Source organism: Hemicordylus capensis, chromosome 14 (assembly GCF_027244095.1).
Source record: "Hemicordylus capensis ecotype Gifberg chromosome 14, rHemCap1.1.pri, whole genome shotgun sequence".
NCBI lineage: Eukaryota > Metazoa > Chordata > Lepidosauria > Squamata > Cordylidae > Hemicordylus > Hemicordylus capensis.
Genome location: NC_069670.1, coordinates 6,201,861 through 6,226,230, shown reverse-complemented (window position 1 = coordinate 6,226,230; position 24,370 = coordinate 6,201,861). Strand labels below are relative to the sequence as shown.

The 24,370-nt window shown below is 51.1% G+C and overlaps 1 protein-coding gene across 10 annotated transcripts in view; it reads right to left on the bottom strand.

Moving 5' to 3' along the window:
- ARHGEF2 (Rho/Rac guanine nucleotide exchange factor 2) overlaps window positions 1-24,370 on the bottom strand; it is a 126,881-nt gene that overhangs the window by 21,343 nt on the left and 81,168 nt on the right. For 8 of the 10 annotated variants that reach the window (XR_008312262.1, XM_053278424.1, XM_053278425.1 and 5 more), the window contains one exon: window positions 9,908-10,058. Coding sequence is in view for 9 of the 10 variants with exons in the window: in XM_053278424.1 (XP_053134399.1) it covers window positions 9,908-10,058 (151 nt within the window). In the remaining variant the exon portion in view is untranslated. Of the gene's footprint in view, window positions 1-9,907; window positions 10,059-10,228; window positions 10,385-12,371; window positions 12,695-24,370 lie in introns of those variants that run through there. The other 2 variants (XM_053278428.1, XM_053278431.1) reach the window with 2 other exon arrangements.

Here is a 24,370-nt window from a genome sequence, read left to right as displayed (position 1 = left end):
TAAGTTAAGGCAAAGCTGTGCCGTCAAGTCGATTTCAGCTCCTGGCGCCTACAGAGCCCTGTGGTTGTCTTTGGTAGGATACAGGAGGGGTTTCCCATGGCCTCCTCCCAAGCAGTATGAGATGCCTTTCAGCATCTTCCTGTATCACTGCTGCCCGATACAAGTGTTTCCCATAGTCTGGGAAACACACCAGCAGGGGATTCGAACCGGCAACCTCCTGCTTGCTAGGCAAGTCATTTGCCCGCTGTGCCATTAGGTGGAAGAAGAACCTGCTTAGCAAAGCGACACTGCATTGTGCCTGGGGACGACGGGAGTTTTAGTTCAGCAACATCTGGGAGGACCACGGGTCCGGAAGCCCTGTTCCGAGCAATCCAGCTTCAGCTCCTGCCTTCCTATGGCCCTGGAAGGTGGGTTTCCCCTCCACTCTCACGGGAGGGTCCACAGAGGCATGGGGGTTCTCTTTGCCCTGCTTGGAAGAGACGGCCGGATCCTGGCCTTTGGGCTGCCACAGCCGGCAATCTGCCTACTGCCGGGCCCGGTCCGCGTGCCAAGCCCGCAGCTGAAAGGCGTTTCACAGGAAGAACACACAGCCTTCTCTCCCCCGCACGACAATCTGTTCTTCTAGCAAGTCGCTTAGATGAATTGGAGAGTGGGGGTGTGTGCACCCCCCTTACTGCAAGGACAAGAGAGCTGGCATGCAGGGCTTTCCTGCTTTCCGACACGGGCGCATAATCCAGTCGTATCCCAGGTATCCATTGGCATTCCAGGTATTTCCTGGAAATTACCCACCAAACAGATTTCTCAAAAGGAACATAAAGTAAAGTTGTGCCCTCGAATCGGTGTCGACTCGTGGCGACCACAGAGCCCTGTGGTTGTCTTCGGTAGGATACAGGAGGAGTTGACCATGGCCTCCTCCCACGCAGTGTGAGATGATGATGCCTTTCAGCATCTTCCTAGATCGCTGCTGCCCGATAGAGGTGTTTCTCATAGTCTGGGAGACATACCAGCGGGGATTCAAACCGGCAACCTCTGGCTCGCTAGGCAAGTCCTTTCCCCGCTGCGCCATTAGGTGGAAGCTGCCATAGTGAGTCAGACCCTTGGTCCCTCTAGCTCAGGATCGTCTACACTGACTGGCAGGGGCTCTCCATAGTTTCGGGCAGGAGTCTCTCCCAGATCTACCTGGAGATGCTGCCAGGGATTGAACTTGGGGTCTTCTGCAAGCAAGCAGATGTTCTACCACTGAGGAACGCCCCCATCATTTAGGGCAGATATCTTACAGCAGACAAATGCCAACCAGGGCAAACCCTGCTTTGCAAAGAAGAGAATTCATGCTTGCTACCACAAGACCAGCTCTCCTCACCGGCTTAGCCCACAGAAACCTGCAGCAGGTTCACACGGAGGCAGATAGTACTTAAGGCAGGGAGTCCTCATTCTTGGATCTTGTGGACTACAACTCCCATCATCTCATGCAACTGTTGCTGGGGTGATGGGAGTTGTAGTACATCATCCTCTGCAGACCCACGTTTGAGAGCCCCTAGCCTTGAGCAGTGTTTGCTCTAACAGGGATTCCCAGATGTTGTTGACTACAACTCCCATAATCCCCAAGCAAAAGCCGTGGCAGCTGGGGATCCTGGGAGTTGTAGTCCACAACATCTGGGAATCCCTGTTAGAGGGAACAACGGCCTCGAAGTAGCCCAGTTCCAGGCCATTTACAGCTTTTCAGGCCAAATCTTCACTTGGAGAGGAACTCAGAAACTAGCCACATGCCAGGAGTTGCTGCTTCTTCCAGAGGGTCTGCAGAAATGGATGCCAGCAAATGACCCCCCCCCCAATCTGGGCCTTCTCAGTCATGGCCCCAGGTCTTTGGAATTTACTCCCAGATGTGATCCATCAGCCTCCCTCCTTGATGAGCTTTAAAAAGAATCTGAAACCTCTTCTTTCAAAAAAGCACTTTCAAATCGGTTTCAATCAGGTCCCTGGTTTTAATTCAGTTTCAGTCCTGCCTGCTATTTCATCCGGCTGTGTGTGTTTTTTTAAAATGTCTGTTTTATTGCTAGTCACAGATTTATTATGGTTTTATGGCTCTGTCATATTGTGCTTTATTGTTTGTATAGTATTGCAAGCCACTGAGGCAAGAGTGTGCTGGAGGGACAGGACGGAACATTTATTCATTAAACTAATTAAAATATAAAACTTCCAAACTGGTCATAGGTAACTGCCATATACTGAGGCCCCATCCCCTAAGGGCAATTATCTCACAGCACATACCAGGGGGACTGTGATTAGCAAGGCGGATAATTCACATTTACTGCCCCAAGACCAGCTCTCCTCCCATGTTCTGTTTGTGTAGTTAAGGGCAGGGAAGCAATGAAGATCAAGGAAGCCGATTTGGTGTTCACAAGCCGAGCGGTTTCCTCTCGTTCAGGAAATTAAGAACCGCGAGATGGGTTGGAAATCCAGAATCAATTTTTGCAGACGTCGGGCCGGGGGTGGGTGGGAGGCTCTGTCCCATTTCTTCCTTTGCACCATCTCATTCCACGGAGGTGCAACATAACAAGTTCACAAGCTCCATGACTCATGGAAGATCCAAGAACGTTTGAGTGGGTGGAGGTGATGTCATCAGGAAGTGAATCTTGATGGCAAGGACAGTCAGGTCTCAGTAATGTCTGCTCTGGGGAGGGTGGGATGCCGAGGCCCACAGTCGTTTTATGTGTGGGGGGTGGTAACAAAAACTTACTTATTTTGTATTCCGTGCCAGTGCCAGATTTAGGCACAAGCTCAGTAAGCCACTGCTTAGAGCCTGATATTATGAGGGGTCTCTGAATAACAACAACAACAACAACAGCCTATATTCTGTGACGATATCTATAATAACAGCAACAATATTAATAATAACATTCAGCCATCCCAGGTCCTTGGGAAGGACTCGATGTCTGGATAAAACAAACCAGTCAATCACACCTGTCTGACTGTGTAAACAAGAAATAATAATGACTAAATTTTAATTAGTCGTTTTTAAACAATTGGCTGAAAAATAAAAGAAAATGTTTTAAAGTCTGTGTGAGAGGCAAAAGAAACAGTGCAGGTCATAGTGCTTCTTTGGTTCAGAAATGCTGGCGGTTAAAAGTTTTCATAAATGCTACGTCAGAAATCACTATTTCCATTTAAAGGTATATCTGATGCAAACAGGCTTATTACAAGATAGGGGGCTGTGAGCTGGCCGTTTGGCCGTCTCGATTCCGATCCAGACCAGATTCGAACTGAACCAGCTCGGCCGAACCGGGTCGGGTCTGGTTCGGCCATCGAGCCGGGCCAAACCAGCTCAGGGGACTTACTTGCAAAGGAGAATCCAACGAAGATTCCCCTTTACAAGTACAGGTGAATTCCCTACAGTAAAGTGTGGGGAGAGAAAAGGTAGTATTTACCTTTAAAATTAAGGTGGGGGGGGGCAGAAGCGGCCCTGAGCCAGTTCTTGGAACTGGCGGGAGGTCCAGTCCAAACTCCTACCCTTTGGGACTGGTCCAGTTTGAATTCAGACCACCTGGACCGGGCCGGCTCGATGTTGAGCCCGGCTCGAAACAAGCCAGCTCGCACATCCCTATTACAAGATAGCTGTTTTTGTTAGATTATTAGTTCTAACATAGGAACACAGGAAGGGACTGTCTACTGGGTCAGACCCTTGGTCCATCTAGCTCAGCATTGTCTACCCAGACTGGCAGCGGCTTCTCCAAGGTTGGAGGCAGGAATCTCTCTCAGCCCTATCTTGGAGATGCTTCCAGGGAGGGAACTTGAAACTTCTGCTCTTCCCAGAGCAGCTTCATCCCCTGAGGGGAATCTCTTCCAGTGCTCACACATCAAGTCTCCCATTCAGATGCAACCAGGGCAGACCCTGCTTAGCTAAGGGGACAAGACATGCTTGCGACCAACAAGACCAGCTCTCCTCTCCTTGGGACCTTCTGCATGCAAGCATTGTTTGTTTCATTTTTGGCAAGCATGTAAGTAAAAACAAATCTTTAGTGTTTCTATTTTCATCATCCTTTTCGTAGGAAGAGTAATTTATTTTAATTAAAAGTTTGATTTAAACTTTTGTTTGACATAGCTTAAAATCCAGGCCATAATCCAGTCCTGTTTTTAGACTGCCCCAAACTCACATCTCTGGGTGGTTTACAACATAAAAGGGTTAACACAACAATTAAACCACCAAAACAGTTGAAATTCACATTTTAAAAATCTCATTGAAAGTTGGATGATTGAGTGTGTCTTGAGAGTCTTTTAAAAAGCTATCCAAGATAGGGGGAAAGCAGTGATCTGTGTTCTTCCAGATGTGGGAAGAGCATCAATATGCAGGATTTGAAAAGCTTTCGAACCAGTTGAAGCGTGAACTTTCTCACTGTACAGATGTCACTGCAACCTTCTGCATTTCTTCCTAGCACAATCTTATCCTCTGCTCGCAAGCCAAGCTGGGACCTTGCACAACCTTCACAGCTCCACCTGCTGGCTAGCTCTTGAATTCCCAGAAGGACCTCCCATTACTTTTGTGGTGAGTGGGATGAGTTCTTACTGCAATGCAAGAGCTGGCCAGAAGGTGGCACTACCAAAAATGCATGAAGTCCCAGCCTGGGGTCCAGGCCGTGGATAAAACTGTGCAAGAGCATCTGTACAGTGAAGTTGTGAGAAAGCTTTGCAGGCCCTGTATTTTATTGTCATTGGGAAGAGCTTCCAAGAGGCGGAGTGAATCAGGGATATCTGGTTGATGTGGTGAGCACTTTGGGCTGAAAGAGAGGATGGCATATGTGCTTATTAGGGCTACTGTCAAATTAAATAACACTATTAGTCAATCAATCAATCAATCAATCAAATCTGCATATGTTTCCATGTAAGAAAAATTGTAACCAAAAAAGGTTATCTGTTTTTAGATTATGCATGCCTGTCCTTGGGAGGAGAGCTGATCTTATGGTAGCAAGTATGCACTGTCCCCTTTGCTAAGCAGGGTTTGCCTTGGTTTGCATTTGGATGGGAGACCATGCGAGTGCTGCAAGATATTCCTCTTAGGGATGGGGGCCGTAGCTCAGTGGAAGAGCACCTGCTTGCATGCAGAAGGTTCCAGGTTCCCTCTCTGGCAGCAACTCCAAGATAGGGCTGGGAAAGACTCCTGCCTGAAACCTTGGAGTGCTGCTGCCAGTCAGTGTCGGCAATACTGAGCTAGATGGACCAAGGGTCTGACTCAGTAGAAAGCAGCTTCCTATCTTCCTATGTTGCAGCAACCACCACCTTAGAAATGACATTTCCTGCTCCTAGGCAAGAGGGGTGACACTTCTTCCATCATGCTGCCTGCAGTTTTGAAGAAGTAGGTGTTTAATTGCCCCCCGTTTTGCAAAATGTTGGTCAGAAACGAAGGCCCTGAAGAGCTTGGCTGTAGTCTGACGTCTAGGAGAGGAGAGCTGGTCTTGTTGCAAGCCATTTGCTAAGCAGAGTCTGCCCTGGTTTGCATCTGAATGGGAGGCTACATGTCAGCACTGGAAGAGATTCCCCTTAAGGGATGGGGACGCTGCGGGAAGAGCCCCTGCCTGCTTGCATGCAGAAGCTTCCAAGTTTCCCCACAGGCATCTCCAGATAGGGCTGAGAGAGACAGACTCCTGCCTGCAGCCTTGGAGAAGCCGCTGCCGGTCTGTGTAGACAATACTGAGCTAGATGGACCAAGGGCCTGACTCAGTATATGGCAGCTTCCGATGTACCTAAAGCTCAGCACTTCTTGATCCAAAGAATTCCATGACATTTGCGTAACTGAGTCTTAAGAACCTAAGAGCAGCCCTGCTGGATCAGGCCCAAGGAGGCCCAACTAGTCCAGCATCCTGTTTGCCACAGTGGCCCACCAGATGCCCCTGGGGAACCCACAGGCAAGAGCTGAGGGCAGGCCCTCCTCTCTCCTGCTGCTGCCCCCCTACAACTGGGATTTAGCAGCATCTTGCCTCCGAGGCTGGCCTATAGCCACCAGGCTAGTAGCCATTGACATGTGCACAGTTTTAAAGATGCAAGATCTCCCCCAACACCGCTTCTTTTTCTTAAGGCCCTGCTTAATTCTTAATTCCCCGCATTCTTAATTCTTAATTCTCCGTAAACCAGATGCCCTGGGGCTCCGCTTATTGTCTGGTCAGGGAGGTACAAGGGCTGCCCAGGTTCTGTTCAGGCTCCTGCCCGGGGGACCAGCCCCCCAAGAGTGGGGAGAGATCAGAAGTCCATGCCCAGGAAAAAGGCAAAGGCCGAGATAACTGCAGAGAAAACAATGGGGCCATTCAGCTAGACAATGGCCCCTCAGCAACCCGCGGTGCTGGCCGCTTCCACAAATACAAGACACACACACACACACCCCATCCAGATCAAAGCAAGGGAAAGCACAACCAGAGAGACTCCCAAATGTGGCTGGAGCCCATCAGAAAATAAAGAGAGAGCCCATCAGAGAGGGAGGGGAGAGAGACTCAGCCTGCAAATCAGTGGGAGGAAACATGGGCTGGAGATAGAAAAGGGGTGCGGTGTGGGGAGAGTCCAGGCCCACAGAAGGCCAACTAGTTTAGGGAAGATGCCACCAAAAAGTAGCCGGGGGGGTGGGAGCTTATCTGACCTCCCTTGGTCCTACCGGCAAGCAAAATTCAGTGATTTTAATCACTGAGTTTGTAAAAAGGTTGGGAGGCAGAGGGAAATTTAGGAGGGCAGGCCCAGTTTAGCCCCACTCTATCTACCAGGTGGGGCAGTCCTCCTGGTAGGCATTTGTACGCCTTAGGCAAAGTTTGAGTATTAGGGCCCCCAATGAGAGTAACTAGTAACCCATTCTGACACTCAAAACCGGTCCCACTTCCTGACATTGGGACCTAGGAAGCTGCCACATACTGAGTCAGACCCTTGGTCCATCTAGCTCAGGATTGTCTACCCAGACTGGCAGCAGCTTCTCCAAGGTTGCAGGCAGGAATACGTAAACGCTACAAACACCGCACTTCACAGTACTTGTTGCAACCCGATCACCCTATCGCTCTCTTTAAGGAGAAAAAGGTCCCTTTCCATTTATGGGAAACAAGGTGGCGCTTATACCACCAAGTACTACCACTTAATGCGGCTAAGCCATGGCTCCCAGAGGACCAGCAAGAGTGTCCTAAAATCACCTGCAAACAGAAAGCTAGTGAGCTAGGCAAGACATTTGGGGAAACTCATTCACATTTCTTAAAAGAGTGTGTGGTAGCCAAAAGAGTGTGGCAGGGAGTAAGCAAGCTGTTAAGAGTGGCCTATTAAAAAAATAATAATCTTGTCCTATCTTGGAGATGCTGCGAAGAAGGGACCTTGGATCCTAGATGCTCTTCCCAGAGCGGCTCCATCCCCTGAGGGGAAGATCTTCCAGTGCTCACATGAAGTCTCCCATTCCAATGCAAACCAGGGCAGATTGTGCCTAGCAAAGGGGACCATTCATGCTTGCCACAAGACCAGCTCTCCTCCCCTAGACAGAAGATGACAGCCAAGCTCTTCAGGTCCTTGGTTTCGGAACCAACGTTTTGCAACCCTGAAATGATTGCCTTCCTGACCCAGTGATGCCCTGGTCCGGGAGGGAGTAAGAATGCCTTTGGATTCTTTTAATGTATTTTTCCCTCGTCCCATCCTGATTTTTATTTGCCTGTAAACTGTGTTCCTCTTGGATGCAATAAAGCAAGTTTAGAGAAAAATGACTATCGCATGGGACAGTGTCGCGATTTTTACTGCACTCGGTCTCATAGGAACAAAAGCAGCTGTCTCCTAACGACTCAGACTCTTGGTCATAGAACAAGACATAAGAACATAAGGATAGCCCTGCTGGATCCGGCCCAAGACCCATCCAGTCCAACATCCTGTTCCCCACCAGATGACTCTGGGAAGCCCACAGGCAAGAGCTGCGGGCATGTCGTTTTCTCCTGCGGTTGCTCCCCTGCAACTGGGATTGAGAGGCATCTTGACTCTGAGGCTGGAGGTGGCCCACAGCCACCAGCCTAGCAGCCACTGATAGACCTGTCTGCCATGATTTTGTCTAAGCCCCTTTTAAAGCCATCCAAGCTGGTGGCCGTCACCACATCCCGTGGCCGAGAATTCCATCGATTAATTCTGCACGGGGTGAAAATGTACTCCGCTCTCTCTCTCTCCAAACCATGCATAACTGTATAGTCCTCTAACGTGTCTCCCCTTAGTCATCTTTTTTCTAAGCTAAAAAGCCCCAGATGGCCACCACCATATGCTAGTGATGGCCATCCTCAATGCCCCAACTTTGCCTCCTACGGAAGGTGCTCCAGGCCCCAGATCATCTCTTCTGCACCTTCTAAATTTCTACAACGTCCCTTTTGAGATATGGTGACCAGAACTGTACACTAACAAACTCAGCATTGTCTACACTGACTGGTAGCAGCTCTCCACTGCTGAACCCTCAAATATGGCTGCCGTGCACATGTATTGGCCAGCTGAGAGGCAGGGTGTGTAGTGGGCCAGCTGCGTGGGATACCACGAAGCAGAAGCTTTTACTGATTGTGAAAAGTATACTCCGCCTTCTGCTCCACCCGCTGTGGCCACCAGTCACTTCTGGTTCAAAACAGAGATGTACAAAACATGCGAACGGATTGATTCAAATCTGAATCGAATTCAAATCGATTCGAATCGGTTTTTCCGAATCCAAAAGAACTCGAGCAATTTCTATGCAAATTCAATTCAAAGTTGGGCAGATTCGAATCGATTCAAACGCTTTCCATTCTGTGCAAGCAGTTTCAAGCTGGATCAGTTTGAATCCAATTTGGATTTGAATCGGTTCATTTGAATTCTTGGCACATCCCTCGTTCAAAATAAGCAGAAGACGAGCGCGTTTAAAATCCGCAGTCCCGCTCTCTGGCCCCGCTCTCCACCTGTCATGTTTCTTCTGTGGCTGGGCCCAGTGGGGGGGCAAGAGGGGGGAGGCCAGCATGTCAACAGACGGTTCCTCAAATGAGCAGAGGACTAGAGGACCTCAAGTGACCCATTCCAACTCTTAACAATCTAGGAGTCCAAGGTTTTTAGACATGGGGGACTCGGATGCAAACAATCCACACCACGAAAGGACTTCTAGGAGCTACCCCACACCCTGCAGATTCCAAGCCCACCCCCGGCTAGCAGGGAGGAGGCCGGGAAAGGGGGGGGAAACAACACCAAATGGCCACTTGTTCACGAGACCATCTGCTTGGCCAGAAGTATTGCCAAGAACAGCAGCCCACACAGTCTCCGCTGGAAGCAAGATGGGGGCCAGGAAGGGAGAAAGGTATTGCAGTGCCAGTGGCCAGCGGCCAAAAGGGATACTGCCCTCTGCTCCTGGTGGGGCTGCCCCCCTCTTCAAACCCACCCCTGGAAGCACTGAAAATGGTACAGAGGGGACGGAGGAGAAGAGATGCCAACAGCCCGTAAGAAGAAGAACACAGGAAGCTGAGTCAGGCCACGGGTCCATCCAGCTATACTGCTGGGGAGGTAGAGCTGGTCCTGCAGTAGTGAGGAGGAATGGTCCCCTTTTGCTAAGCAGGGTCTGCCCTGGTTTGCAATTGGAAGGGCGACTACATGTGAGCATGGCAAGCGACATAATCCCCTTAGGGAGTGGAGCCGTAGCTCATCGCTAGAGCATCTGCTTTGCATGCAGAAGGTCTCAGGTTCAATGCCCGGCAGGATCTCCAGGTAGGGCTGAGAAAGACTCCTGCCCGAAACCTTGGAGAAGCCGCTGCCGGTCAGTGTCGAGCACGCAGAGACAGAGGGGCCAAGGGTCTGGCTGGGAAGGAGGCAGCTTCCTGGGTTCCTAAGCCGCTCTTCCGCCCGGGGCAGCCCCCGAGGTGGGTGAAAGGTGCCCCAGAGACCACCAGCCGAGATGGCCAGGGAGGGGCTCACTCACTGGGGCAGATCAGCGCCTCCTTGGCCGTGATGCTCTTGCTGCAGGCGAAGCACATGGTCATGCCCGAGACCGTGATGGAGGTGAAGAGGTGCCCGTTGGTGTAACGCGCGTCGCGGTCTTTGCTCTCCTTCATCCTTTCCTTCTCTTTGTTCTGCGGAGAGAGAAAAGGGTGGGGGGCAGGTTAACATCCGGGAGCTGGAAGACGATTCCCCACCAGTCTGGACTAGGACCGGAGAGACCCGAGTTCTAATCCCCCTTCAGCCACGGAATTCACTGGGTGACTCTGGGCCAGTCACTTCTCTCTCTCTCGGCCTAACCTACCTCACAGGATTGTTGTGAGGATAAACCGAACCAAGTATACCGCTCTGGGCTTCGTGGAGGAAGAGCGGGATAGAAAAATTTATGTATGTCTTACATTTCTATACCACCCCATACAAAAAAGGCCCTGGGCGGTTCACAATCTGTCTGCAAACATAAATAAATAAACATTTCAAAGTTCAAATCCCAAACGTTTCATTTTGATGTTTAAATCTGCTAGGAAGTTGAAAACCACATACGCAAACACAGACACACGAACGTCTTAAGCCCTTTCGATTAGATCAGGGTGGCCAAGCAAAGGTTCTTCAGCTGCGGTTGGACTACAGTTCCCATCACCCCCATCACAGTTTACGGTGACATGGGATGACGGAAGTTGTAGTCCACCGAGCTGAAGTGCACTAACAGCTATTGGACTACAACTCCCATCATCCCCATCACAATTCACAGTGGCAGGGGATGATTGGAGTTGTAGTCCAACAAGAGGCCAGGGGTGGCCAAGCTGACGCTCACCAGCAGTTATTGGTCTACAACTCACATCATCCCCTCTCAAAATAAATAGTGACAGGGGGTGGTGGGCGTTGCAGACCAATAACTGCTGGTGAGCTTCATAACAGGACCAGGGTGGCCGAGCTGAAGTGCACCAGCTGTTACTGGACTACAACTCCCATTGTCCCCATCATAATTTACGGTGACAGGGGATGATGGGAGTTGTAGTCCAACAGCTGGAGATCCTCCGCATGGCTGCCCCTGGATAAGACAACCCAATCCGATCTGAACACGCCCAGCTGAATTCTTGACCATCCCTGCTCTTTCTTCCCCCCAAAACCTTCCAAGTCCAGTTGAAAACACGGCCCTCGGTTCATAACAGGCGGATGTAAACTCTGCGAGGAGGAGGAGGTCGGAGAAATCTGCCAGCTCTTCCCGCCCACCTAGACTAATTTCAGATCCGGCGTGCACACGCGCAGTCTACCTGCCCGCCCACTCCCCTTCGCCTCTCTCTGCCTCCCCCTGAGATGTCCTGAAAACCTCCTGCGGCACCGTCCCAGGAGCTCCCAGGAGCACACCTCCAGCCAAGAACACGGAGGCTGTTCCTGGGGTGGTAGGGAGGGCAGTCGGCCATTCCGGGAAATTTTAAAACCTCTTTGGACTACGGGGCCCAAAAGGAGAGGTGGTCTTGGAGCAGCAAGCCTGAGCTGCCGCCTTTGCTAAGCAGGGTCTGCCCTGGTTTGCATTTGCATGGGAGACTCCATGTGTGAGCACCGGAAGATATTCCCTTTAGGGGATGGGGCCGCTCTGGGAAGAGCATCTAGGCTCCAAGTTCCCTCCCTGGCAGCATCTCCAAGATCGGGCTGAGAGAGATTCCTGCCTGCAACCTTGGAGAAGCCGCTGCCAGTCTGTGCAGACAATACTGAGCTAGATAGACCAAGGGTCTGACTCAGTATATGGCAGCATCCTATGTTCTTAGAGTTCCAGGAGCTACCCAGCCAAAGCAGGATCCTTCCCCACAGCATAGAGGTCCATCCATGGAGGATATGCTCACAGTCTAAGCATACCTAGGCAGTCACCCAGGATGCCAGATTTGAAGGGGGAGGGCACCCCCCCCCAGCAGTGAATAGCTGACAGGGTCAGCTGGGGTGGGGAGAAAATTTAGAAATCCATCCAACGTCCCATCACTGCCCCCCCACTCCATGCATAGCCCATCCCACTAAATACACCATGCCCCCACCACTCCTGCACGTACGGCAGCCGTCAGGTGCAGAAAAAACCTGCCGGGCGCACCGTCCCAGACGGCTCGAGCAAGTCAGCCAAGCTGCAAACACGGACACCGGTCAGTCCTGAAGGACGAGCCAAACTCCTCGGCCAAGGCATTCCAAGTGAAAGTTCATCAGGGGCAGCCCGACAGCTTTCATGCTACCAAAGGCTAGATCATGAGCTCCCACTAGGGATGTGGCAAACCGATTCGAGAGGTCTGGGTTCGAAGCGGACCGAGTCGGTTCAAGCCTGGTCCGGATTGGAACTGAACTGGCCTGAGCGGTTCTGTGCACGTTTCTAGCGCTCCCCCTCCACGCACCCCCCCCCCACACACACAGAGTAGAGTATCAAGGTACGAAGCCTTGTCACGAATCCAGCCTGGGTCCCCACGCACCTTTACCACAGTGGCCCTCCGGCTTGGCTGCCGCCCATTCCAGCTCATCCCCGAGGCAGGGGGGTCCCGGCAGCTTCGCGAGACCCCGAGTCGGAGTTGCCGCTCATAAACCGTCGGGTAACTCATCGTGTCTTGGGGTGGGATGCGACGGAATCATTTAAGTGGCCCCACCCCAGGCAACCAGAAAGAGGAAAGGAACAAGCAGAGACGCAGAATTTGGGGTCTGGAAAGCCCAGATTGAAGACGCACGAGGAGGAGGAGGAAGAGGAGGGTGGGGGGAGAGAAAACACCCATGCAGTTCGTCTTCTCCTGTAACTCTCTGCTTCCAATAACCATGACAACCGTGTGTCTGGCTGAGAAATTCCACCACCCCCGGTGCACGTAACTTCGCTGCACAGTCCTTAGCGCTGATCAGCCAGAAGAGGAACCTAGGAAGCTGCCGCTCACGGAGTCCGGCCGTTGGTCCATCTAGCTCAGTGCTGTCTACCCAAACTGGCAGCGGCTTCTCCCAGGTTGCAGGCAGGAATCTCCCCCCAGCCCTGCCTCGGAGATGCTGCCAGCGAGGGAACTTGGAACCTTGATGTTCTTCCCAGAGCGGCCCCATCCCTGAAGGGGAATCTCTTAAAGGGCTCCCACATGTAGACTCCCATCCAAATACAAACCAGGGCAGGCCCTGCTTAGCAAAGGGGACAATTCATGCTTGCTGCCACAAGGCCAGCTCTCCTCCTCTTTACATCAGGTATGATGTAAAAAGAAAAGGTATTCTTATATCATCTCTCTGCCGTGGGTCAGGGCGGGGGGGAGGATTACTTTAAAAAATACTGCAATGGAATAGCGTTGGAGAAGGATTCTCAAATCCAGCTCTCTTCCCCCAACTCTGCTTGCAAAAGGGGGAAAAGAGGTTGACTTTCTGTCTCTGACTTCTGCGATGTTCCCGATTAAGCACACGGGTGGATGTAGGCGGGAGCAGAACTTGCAAAGTGCTGACTCAAAGCAGCTGGGCGAGATTACAAAGCGCTTGCCCTCCTCGAGAGTTACCGAGGACAGAGTCCAGGAGGCTAGCAAAAGCACGGGCATTTGACCACGCAGGCCAACTTCTTGGGTCCCCTCAACTGCAAATGAAGTGGTTTCGGAAGTTTAGGCCCAGGACTTAAACTCCTGCCTGAAAGCTTGAAGAGCTGCTGCCAGTCAGAGTATACAGTCATGAGCTAGATGGGCCAAGGGTCTGACTCAGTAGATGGCAGCTTCCTATGTTCCCAATCTGGGGGCATGTAGCGCCATAGCTCAGTGGTAGAGCGCCAGCTTTGCATGCAGAAGGTACATAGGAAGCTGCCTTAGTCAGGCCTTTGGTCCATCCAGCTCTGGATTGACTACACAGACTGGCAGCGGCTTCTCCAGGGTTGCAGGCAGGAGTTTCTCTCAGCCCTATCTTGGAGATGCTGCCAGGGAGGCAACTGGGAACCTTCTGCCTGCAAGCAGGCCAGTGCTCTTCCCAGAGTGGCCCCATCCCCTGCGTGCTCATACACGTAGCCTCCCATGCAAATGCAACCCAGGGCAAACCTTGCTTAGCAAAGGGGAGCATTCATTTCATGCTCTCCGCCACAACACCAGCTCTAGTCAGGGGGAGGGGCTCTGAATACTAAACAAATGCATAAATTTCAAGTTGAAAGAAAGAAAGAAAGAAAGAAAGAAAGAAAGAAAGAAAGAAAGAAAGAAAGAAAGAAAGAAAACTTGGCCGTCACTCACTCACTGACATAAAATTCCTGACCTAGACCAAATCACAAAAGATAGAAACGTGTCCTTTGGTGGGTAGGTTCCAGAATTCGCCAAGACTACCAGAAAAACAAAGAACCCGGGGAAATTTTGTTAATTTCCCGGAATATGCGGGGAAAACTCTCCCACTGGAAAAGCATGGGAAATGATGCCTTCCGACAAGCTTTGGCACTTTTCTCGGGTACTTTTACAGGCAGGAAGTCCGGACTTTCACAGAACCATGAAGAAACAAACAAGCGATATTGTTTCAGTTCACTGGATTTCTATCCCGGTTGGATTTCTACGGAACAGGCTTTAAGAAATGGAAAAACCCGAAAGTTGAGGCAGTCTAGACATCTCCTTCGGTCTGTCTCCCGGTATCTGAACCTGTGGTACGCCCGCCCGATGGCACTGAACTCCATCTCCCATCATCCCCGGTGACAACCTATTGTGGCTGAGGAGGATGGGCCTTGTAGTTCAGCAGCATCCGGAGTACCACAGGTTGGTAATCCTTGGCATCACATGTAGTCTCCTGGAATTTGGCATCTCAGGTGTTCCGGGCAGCAACATTACATGGGCAAAACAAAGAAGTTCATCTGGGCATCAGCTAGCAAGAAGTGAAGGGAGAGTGTGTGGACCTGGGAAGAGAGCTGGCCTTGTGGTTGCAAGCATGACTTGTCCCCTTAGCTAAGCAGGGTCTGCCCTGGTTGCATATGAAAGGGAGACTAGAAGTGGGAGCACTGGAAGAGATTCCCCTCAGGTGATGGAGCCGCTCTGGGAAGAGCATCTAGGTCCCAAGTTCCCTCCCTGGCAGCATCTCCAAGATAAGGCTGAGAGAGATTCCTGCCTACAACTTTGGAGAAGCCGCTGCCAGTCTGTGTTGACAATACTGAGCTAGATGGACCAATGGTCTGACCCGGTATATGGCAGCTCCCTATGTCCCTATGACCTTTCGTGGTCCAGGTCCTTTTGTGGTCGTGCAAACTGCAAGCCCAGTTCACTAGTATACTTATATACTAATAAAAAGTCTTTTATTTAGTATATAAGTATACTTTTTAAATTGATAAATAAAAGGCTAGACAATTCTTTATCATACTAAGTTTTCCACACCGCACAAAATTAAGCTATGGAACTCTCTGCCACAGGACGTGGTGATGGCCACTAGCTTGGATGGCCACTAGCTTGGATGGCTTTAAAAAGGGGCTTAGAACCAATTCACGGAGGACAGGTCTATCAATGGCTGCTCATCTGGTGGCTACAGGCTACCTCCAGCCTCAGAGGCAAGATGTCTCTGAATCCCAGTTGCAGGGGAGCAACAGCAGAAGAGAGGGCCTGCCCTCACCTCTTGCCAGTGGGCTTCTCAGGGGCATCTGGTGGGCCACTGTGGGAAACAGGAGGCTGGACTGGATGGGTCTTGGGCCTGATCCAGCAGGGCTGTTCTTATGAGTTTATAAATCCGTGCAGAAACAACTAAAAGCTATATCACAATTGTTGTTGCCCAGGGCTCGGTTTATGCCTGCCATCAAGGTTACAGGTTGCGTTTGCCTCTTCAGACATAGCTTAAGGCCTCCGCCAGCCATGATGTGACCCCGCTGTTCACCAGTTCCCAGTTACGGAAGCGAAAGCACGGCTCCTCACAGCCCTGACCTGGCACTCAGAGCTCGAAGGAAGGTGAAACTGCTACGCTTGGGATCAGTTAGGTCTACACCAGCAATGGAAACAGGGCGAGAGCCAGTGCGGTGTAGTGCTTAGAGCCAGGGACGTGCAAACCGATTCGAATTCAAACCGATTCAACTAGAATTTGACCGATTCGAATTCGAATCAAACCACCCCCAAAAAATGCGATCCGGTTCAAATTTGAATCAAATTGGCCAGATTCGAATCAATTTGAATCGTTTCAACAACCATTTAGGGACATTTTGGCACCCTAACCCTAACTCCTACTTGTGCTCGCACCCAAGGGCAGCCCTGGATGGGGAAACTAGGGAGATGCTAGAGGACCACGGCAGTGCAACTTAGCCCCAGGTGTTTTTGAACTACAACTCCCATCACTCCCAGCCACAGTGGCCAATAGTCAGGGATGATGGGAGTTGTAGTCCAACCTCTGCAGAAGGGCCAAAGTTGCAAGCGGGGCAGGGTACGGAAAGGCACCCAGGTTGCCGTGGCAACCTCTTCGGAGAAAGAGGAAGCGAGACAGGGACTTCCTGTTGGCAGAAGTTTGAGCAATAACGCAATGAGAGGCCCAGCTATTTTTGACTCGAGCGTCGTCCTGGCTTCAAGTCTCTCAGCGAGCGAGGGGGGGTGGGTGGCTAGATTGCACATTTTCTTGGGAAACGGAGAGGCGTTGGCACAGAACAGAACTCCTGTCTTTGCTGGAGCTTAGTGCTTTCAACACAACCAAAACCATTACTAATTATTAATCATTAATCATTAAATTTACAACCCAAACACTAAGCTACGGCCCCATCCCCAAAAGAAAGACATTTTAAACACACCAAATTATTCCTGGCTTGGCGAAGCAACAAGGAAAGCTGCCTTTACCTGTTGTTTTTTTTAGTGACACCCAATCAGGGGTGTTGGAAGGAGAGCTGGTCTCGATGTAGCAGGCCTGAATTGTCCCCTTTGCTAAGCAGGGTCCACCCTGGTTTGCATTTGAATGGGAGACAAGTGAGCACTGGGAGATATTCCAGCTAATTGAGCAGAGGGGCACCTTTTTAGTGGTGGCTCTCTTCACTGTGCAGGGGGAGAGCAACTGGCCCTATCCGTCCCTAGCACAGCATCCCACCAGCAGCTGTTGCTGGTGTCTATCTTATTTATTTATTTAACATTTTATACCGCCCAAAACGTATGTCTCTGGGCAGTTTATAACAAAACATTTTTGTTTCTTTTTTAGATTGTGAGCCGTCTGGGGAACCATTTTATCAATTTATATCATATCTGTGTAAACTGTTTTGGGAACGTTTGTTGAAACGCAGTATATAAATATTTGTCATCTTTGTATTCCCCTCTGGGGCCACTCTGGGAAGAGTAGAAAGGTCCAAGTTCCCTCCCTAGCGGCATCTCCAGATAGGGCTGAGAGAGACTCCTGCCTGCAACCTTGGAAAAGCCGCTGCCAGTCTGGGTAGACAATACTGAGCCAGATGGACCAAGGGTCTGACTCAGTATATGGCAGCTTCCTATGTCCCTAAGCTGCAATGGTGGCAGGATTATTCCCAGACAGAAAATAAAGAGTTAATCTCACCTTCAGAGGTGACTGGATGTAGGTTGGGTGGGGGGTGGGATTCATGTGAAAATGGATGATTTGTAAACCTGATTTGTGTAAGATCCAATAACACACACATTTCTTCACACACACTTCTTCGTCCAAGCTATTCATTCGAGCCACGGAGTTGTGAATTTGCTTTGGCACCCATTGGTAATGTTTTTATTTGATGCCGCGTTTGCTGTAAAATGCCCAGAGACCTGGAGTTCAGGGTCGTGTGTACACAATAAATAAATAAAATAAAATAAATGCCCGTGAGCACCGCCAATGCATCTGGTTACTAGAGGTACTACAGCCTGCTGACTCAGAAGTTATCAAGTCATATTAGGAGAGGAGAGCTGGTCTTGTGGTAGCAAGCATGACTTGTCCCCTTAGCTAAGCAGGGTCCTACCTGGTTGCATATGAATAGGATACGAGAAGTGTGAGCACTGTAAGATATTCCCCTGAGAGGATGGAGCCGCTCTGGGAAGAGCAGAAGGTCCCAAGTTCCCTCCCTGGCAGCATCTCCAAGATAGGACAAGATTTTTAATAGGACAGAATTTTTTTTTTAATTGAACCAACAAACTACCAAAGCATACAGTACATTACCAAAGCACAATTATATACAAAGTGGTTGTTTGTACATCATATATCTACAAAGATTTACACACAAGATATTCCCCTGAGGGGATAGAGCTGCTCTGGGAAGAGCAGAAGGTTCCAAGTTTCCTCCCCGGCAGCAGCTCCAAGATAGGACAAGATTTATTTTTTTTATAGGACAAGATTTTTTTATTGAACCAACAAACTACCAAAGCATACAGTATGTTGCCAAAGAGGTTCCAGCCTGCAACCTTGGAGAAGCTGCTGCCAGTCTGTGAAGGCAATCCTGAGTTAGATAGACCAAGGGTCTGACTCAGTATAGGGCAGCTTCCTATGTTCCATATACTGAAGGGGGCTTCAAGCTGCCATGAAAGGCCCACCCATCCGGCATCAATCTTGCCTCCCCCCAGCCAATCTGCCTCCTTGCTAGCCCAATGTTGCCTTGACCACTATTCCCACCGCTCCGGCTGCCTAGCGCCAGGCCTTCCTCCACATTGCAACGTGCGCCCCGCAGGGAGGGCGCGCTGAAGACTGAAATCGGGCTTTGCCCTGCTTGCAAAGACGAGCCAGGGATGGTTGCAGAACAGATGCCAGGTTTGGAGTCCTCTCTCTGCCCGGCCTGACAAGCCAGACAAAGGGAGCTTTGTGCTGCCTGGCAAGCCGGCCGGACCTCTGCCCTGATAGCGGCGCGCCTGTCCGCCCCTCTCCGCAGGGACGAGCGAGCGGCCACAGCGGGGCCTTCAGCAAGACAAACATGTTATTCTGCACCGTTTGGACGGCAGCCAGAAGGCGGGAGCGACTGCAGCCGCGGAAGCTGGATGGCGGGCCAGCCGAAGGAGGACCACCAGCCGCTCCCTTCCACGGCCGAGCGCTGCAAACCAGGGGAGGAGAGACGGAGGAATCCGGAGCGCTTCTGGCCTGCACAGCTGCCCCGCCACGTCCCTGCAATAGCCCCCCCCCGCCCACAACTCCCCACCAGGTAGTGAACATGAATGGCCCCCTTTGCTAAGCAGGGTGTACCCTGGTTTGAGTTTGGATGGGCGGCGACCTGCGTGAGCACTGCAAGAGGGGTGTTTGGGTACTGGAGTCCAACAGCATCTGGGTAACCAAGTTTGAGGACCCCCGTCTTAGGGGGATGGGGCCCGAGCTCAATGGAAGAGTATCTGCTTTGCATGCAGAAAGGGCCCAGTTTCAATCCCTGGCAGCATCTCCAGGTAGGGCTGGGAGAGATTCCCTCCTGAAGCCTCGGAGGGCTGCTGCCAGTCAGTGTAGGCAGTTCGGGGCTACACAAAGGAATAGGGATGGGGTCAGAGCTCAGTGGGGGAGCATCTGCCAGGCACACCTTCCTGCTCCAGAGGGCTGCAGTTCTGATGCCACACAGAAATGGACGGAGACTCCCGAATGGTAAAGAAAGAATTTGAAACATGAACAGATCCATGTACGCTCCTCTGGGCTCCTCGGAGGAAGAGCAGGAGATCAGGGTAAGAATAAAGGCATACAAGATTTCTTTTTCAAGCCAGGAAATTAAGGACCAACAAAAGGAAGTACCTTTTTTCTCACAGCGCATCATTCACCTGTGGAACTCTCTGCCACAAGATGTGGTGGTGGCCACCAGCCTAGATGGTTTTAAGAGGGGCTCAGACAAATTCATGGAGGAGAGGTCTATCAAGGGCTACTAGTTGGAGGGCTATAAGCTACCTCCAGTCTCAGAGGCAAGATGCCTTTGAGTACCAGTTGCAGGGGAGTCACCGCAGGAGAGAGGTGGCCTGCCCTCTCCACTTCCCTATGGGCTTCTCAAAGGCATCTGGTAGCCCACTGTGGGAAACAGGATGCTGGACTAGAATGGCCTTGGGCCTGATCCAACAGGGCTGTTCTTATGTAAAATCTCAGCCACTGGTTTTGGGGGGCAAATTCAAACTCACAGTAAACCGAGGATTTTTCCAGACAGCAATAAAGCCTCCTGTCTGGAAATGCTGCATGACAATGGAACCAGAAGGGACGGGTCTCTTAAGCAAAAGCGGGAGATTTGGGCATCAGAGTCCCCTTCCGACTTCTATAATCTGCTTATGTCTAAAACCCACTGAGCCCCAGAGCTGGGTTTCCTTGCCGTCTTGGGCACTCCAAATCCAAACACTCCACTGTGCTTCTGACCGTCGCTGCTGATTTGGAGGGGAGCTGAAATGCCAGGATTGGGGCGAGCTTTTCAATAATGCACACATGTGTTACCTCAGCAGGCCAAATGCAGAAGATACAGAGGACACGCAATGCACACACGCAACACTTTTTAAAAAGAAATTCAAGATGCAAAAAAAATAAAATAAATGCATCTATGCATATGGGTGGGGCGGAACAGCAAGCAGGCTTTTGAGTGTCACAGAAGTCTTCATCAGGCAAACGTGGAAAAGGAGCAAGACTTCAGATTCTTTCCTTTCCTTCTTTCCATGCAGAAAGTCCCAGGTTCAATACATGGCCGCATCTGGGCTGGTTACTGAGAGAGAAAGAACCAGCCCAGAGTCACCCAGTGAGTGTCATGGCTGAACGGGAACCTGAACTCGGGTCTCCGCGGTCCTAGTCCAACACTCTAACCACTACACCACACTGCTCATTCTCGGACACTGCAAAGGGCCTCCCCCTGGCCCCCCACCGCAAAAGTGATATTTTCTCTTGTTGTCTCTTTTCCAGCAAGCTGAGTGGAGGAGTCTGCTACTCTTCTGCAGAAAAGTGTGACACGTCTTCATCCTTGTGACTGGGGTTTTCAAATTGGGGTCCTCCAGATGTGGTTGGGCTACAGCTCCCAGAACCCCCCTGCCACCATTGCAGGGCATGATGGGCTATGTAGTCCAACACCATCTCAGGACACCTCCTCCCTCCGGTTTGAGAGCACCTGCCTTATGCTGTTGCCAAAAGGTGCTGGGCTACCTACCCATGGCCACTCTGCTCAGCAAAACAGTGTCTTTTGCTGGCCCTTTGTGGACGTGCCCTAAACCCCACCTCAGGATGCTCCCCCCCCCAAAAAGCCAGGATGTTGCAGAGCACGGGAATCCTCAGCACCCGGAAAGTGGTAGGCAGACAAATTCTCCCTGCCGGTCCCTTCTTATCTGGCCTTGATCTAGTTAGAAGCAAAAGAGCCGAGAAGAGAGGGAGGGAGGGAGGGAGGGGATCTGTGGGTCTAGCCTGACCCCTGCCTCCAGCCCCGCTTGGTTGTGGGGGAAATGGGCAGATGGACTGGCCGACTCTGGCATTCTGCCCAGTCTGCAGAGCGACATTTAATGGGTGCAAATCTGAAGATAAGGATCGGCTGAGGATGTGACCCACTTTTCTTCGGAAGAGCACCAAAGTCCTCCGCTCAGCTGCTGGAAAAAAGACACAGAGAGAAAAGTGGTGTGTGGGGTGTTGTTGTGTGTGGTTTTTAGGGGGAGGCCTCTTGTCGTCTCCAAGAACAGACAGTGTGGTGTCGTGGTGGTTCGAGTGTTGGATCAGGAGCAGGGAGACCCGAGTTCCAATCTCCGTTCAGCCATGACACCCACTGGGTGACTCTGGGCCAGTCAACTTCTCCCACAAGAGTGGGGGAGAATAAATAAATAAAGGCATTTCACTGCTCGTGGCAGGATTCAAACCTGGGACTCCCATGCCAAAGGATGGGCCTGGCCCTTTGATGTAATTGTCACCTGTGCCTGAGGAAAGCCCTGGCCTTCAAAACAATCTTTGAGTCTCAGGCCTGACCCCAAATTAAGTCCTGACTACCACGATGGCTAGAAATGACCCAGACTGGAAAAAAAGACACACAGGCTTGCATTTCACTATCAGTGTACAGTAGCAGATGGCACAGTGTACCCCAGGAAAAGGAAAGAAAAAGAAAGAAAGAAAGAAAGAAAGAAAGAAAGAAAGAAAGAAAGAAAGAAAGAAAGAAAGAAAGAAAGAAAATAGGAAGCTGCCCTATACTGAGTCAGACCCTTGGTCCATCTAGCTCAGTATTGTCTTCACAGACTGGCAGCGGCTTCTCCAAGGTTGCAGGCAGGAATCTCTCTCAGCCCTCTCTTGGAGATGCCAGGGAGGGAACCTGGGCTGGCACATTTTAGGCAGATGCAAGAGCACATAGGAAGCTGCTTCATGCCGAGTCAGACCCTGGGTCCATCCCACTCAGCATCGTCTACACGGACTGGCAGCAGCTCTCCAAGTTTTCAGGCAGGAGTCTTTCTCAGCCCTGCCTGGAGAGGCTGCCAGCCAGGGATTGAACCTGGAACCTTCTGCGTGCAAAGCAGATGCTGCAACCCTATCCCTAATTTCCGAGGGAGTTGAACGTTTGAAATCAAGGGAGAGAGGCTCTGCTGCTCACGGGGTCTGCCGTGCGCTCACCACCGCTGATCAAACAGGTCCGGCAGGCTTTTGTCGTGCATCAAAAACCTGCAGCATCTTTTTGGGCACGGCAGCGAAGTCCGAGAACAAAAATGCAAGCGAGCGGCGTCAGAAGCCAAACAGATTCCGAGACCCTTGAAAAACAAATCGCCCCAGTCTCCCACCATAGATCCAGGCTTAAACCCCTTTGAGGAGCGACTTCAAGCCACTTGGGAACCGACACCCTCTTAAAGAGGAGTTTCAGTGCCAGGACTCCGGGGGGTGGGGGGGACATCGTCTCCAGCTCTAAACGGCATCTGCCAGGAAGAGAGAGAGAGAGAGTTTCTAGCTGGAAACTGTGACCCCCGAGTGAGCGTTCAGGAATTCAACCTCGGGAGAGCTCAACACAGAGACGGGGAAAACGCAGGCAGCCCTGCCCGCCCTTCCTGTGAATCAGTCTGAGTGGTTCTAAATCTGGAGCGTGCCGGGCTGTCCAGAAGCACGCAAAGTTTGTGGAGTTGTTGTCCCACTCACCTTGGAGTACTTGCTGCCCACAGGCCGTTCCCTGGGGGCACAAGGAGGGATCCAGGTTCCTTTGGATGCGGGCAGATCTGTCGGGAGTGGATCCTCCACACTGTATGGAGCCACTCACTTTACGACTGTGAGAGCGGGGTGTAGTGGTTAGAGCAAGGCTGCAGAGCTTTGGCCCTCCTGCAGACGTTGGCCTAAAACGCCGATAATCCTGGACTATCGGCCACTGCGGCCAGGTAATAGGGAAGTCGGAGTTCAAAAACAACGGGATCGGTGAAATTTTGCAGCCCTGGGTTTGAGTGCTAGACTAGGACCAGGAAGACCCGTGTTCAAATCCCTGTTCAGCCATGAAACTCCCTGGGGGAGTCTGGGCCAGTCACTTTTCTCTCAGGCTAACCTACTTCACAGGGTTGTTGTGAGGATAAGCATCGCTCTTGACAAATGAGATATTTATTCATTCATTCATTCCTTACATTTCTATACCACCCCATACAAAAAAGTCCCCGGGCAGTTCACAACCTTCATATGAGAACACAGGAAGCTGCCATATACCGAGTCAGACCCTTGGTCCATCTAGCTCAGCACTGTCTGCACAAACTGGCAGTGGCTTCTCCAAAGTTGCAGGCAGGAGTATTTCTCCGTCCAAACTTGGAGATGCCAGGGAGGGAACTTGGAACCTTCTGCATGCAAGTAGGAAGGTGCTCTTCCCAGAGGAGCCTCATCCCAAGGGGAAATATCTCACCTGTAGTCACCCATCCAAATGCAAACCAAAGCAGGCTCTGCTTAGCCAAGGGGGCAATTCATGCTTGCTACCACAAAACCAGCTCTCCTGGTCTTGCTACCACAAAAGGCTGCCAGTGTCGGGTAGTGGTTAGAGTGTTGGACTAGGACCGGGGAGAACTCAGTTCAGAGCCCGGTTCGGCCCTGAAACTCCCTGGGTGACTCTGGGCCAGTCACAACTCTCCCAGCCTAACCTCCCTCACAGGGTTGTTGTGAGGACAAATGTAACCATGTACACCTCTCTGAGCTCCTTGGAGGAAGAGTGGGATATAAATGTGTACTTCTGCTCTGTGCCTTCTGCAAATGCTTTCCTGCTTCTTCCATTCTAACACAGATTGGAAACCCTCTGGGGCAGGGACCTCGGTTTCCTGGAAGCTCCGAAGCCAATTTTAGCAAGGGTTTTTGTTGTTGTTGTTTTTGAAAGACCAGAAGCGGTCTGTCCACTATTTAAGGATTTCAAAAACCACTGAGAAGAAAGGAAGAAGGGGTGGGGAAGGAGGGGAAGGGATGAGCTGGAAGATTCATGATGTGAGATTTGCTAAGTTTGATGTGGTGGACGAACCGGCTAAAAAGGTCCATGCCTGCAATTCGCCGATGCACACAGGCAATCAAGAGATTCCGGAGAGAGCCTTGATGGAATCGTACCAGGAACCAAGAGCCAAAGAGGCCTCAACAGAGGGTAACTGGGAAGAATTTGCTATTTCAGTCTTCCACTCTCAGCCTCAGAGTTATGCAGCTAGGACAACCAGAGGCCATCTAG